The sequence below is a fragment of the Microtus ochrogaster genome, unplaced genomic scaffold (assembly GCF_000317375.1).
Source record: "Microtus ochrogaster isolate Prairie Vole_2 unplaced genomic scaffold, MicOch1.0 UNK14, whole genome shotgun sequence".
NCBI lineage: Eukaryota > Metazoa > Chordata > Mammalia > Rodentia > Cricetidae > Microtus > Microtus ochrogaster.
In genome coordinates, this window is record NW_004949112.1 from 2,281,876 (window position 1) to 2,282,520 (window position 645).

Below are 645 nucleotides of genomic sequence, written 5' to 3' on the forward strand. Positions count from 1 at the left end.
TACAAGTGAAGAGGAATGACTACGTGCATGCCTTGGTGGCCTACTTCAACATCGAGTTCACCCGATGCCACAAGAGGACCGGCTTTTCTACCAGTGAGGGCCATGTGGGGCTGGGCCGGGGTCTCAGAGAGCTGCTTGGGAACAGGGCAGAAAGCTGTCCGGTTTAAACCAGCCTGGGCGAGCAAGTTGGTGATAGCCTATCTCAGAAAAGACAGTTGAAGGTGCAGCCTTAGAGAGCCTGCATAGGCTCCCCCAGCAAGGGGCTGGGCATGGCTCAATGGTAAAATGCTATGCTGCTCTGGCCCTGGCCCCACCCTGGTCCTTGGAAGAACAAGGTGAGTGGGGCACTGAGAACCTCTTGCCCCCTGGCTCTGCTGCCAGTGAGTGAGTGACTAAGTTTGATCCTAGTGTAGCTCTGTAAACACAGGCAGAATGCAGGGACAGCAGCCTTCACAGCCTTGCTGGTAGTGATTTTGTGGGGCACAGGCTGGTCCCAGGGTTTAGCATGGGCTACAGGCAGAGGCTGGTATTGACCATGCCCACTTTTTAGGTCCCGAGTCCCCATACACACACTGGAAACAGACTGTGTTCTACATGGAGGATTACCTAACAGTGAAGACTGGCGAGGAGATCTTTGGCACCATT

The 645-nt window shown here is 54.6% G+C and overlaps 1 protein-coding gene across 1 annotated transcript in view; it reads left to right on the top strand.

The window, feature by feature from the left end:
• Prmt1 (protein arginine methyltransferase 1) overlaps window positions 1–645 on the top strand; it is a gene marked incomplete at its 3' end in the record, with an annotated part of 8,335 nt that extends 7,690 nt beyond the window's left edge. Inside the window, exons 9-10 of the mRNA XM_026789068.1 lie at window positions 7–93; window positions 551–645. Coding sequence (XP_026644869.1) covers window positions 7–93; window positions 551–645 — 182 coding nt within the window. The remainder of the gene's footprint in view (window positions 1–6; window positions 94–550) is intronic.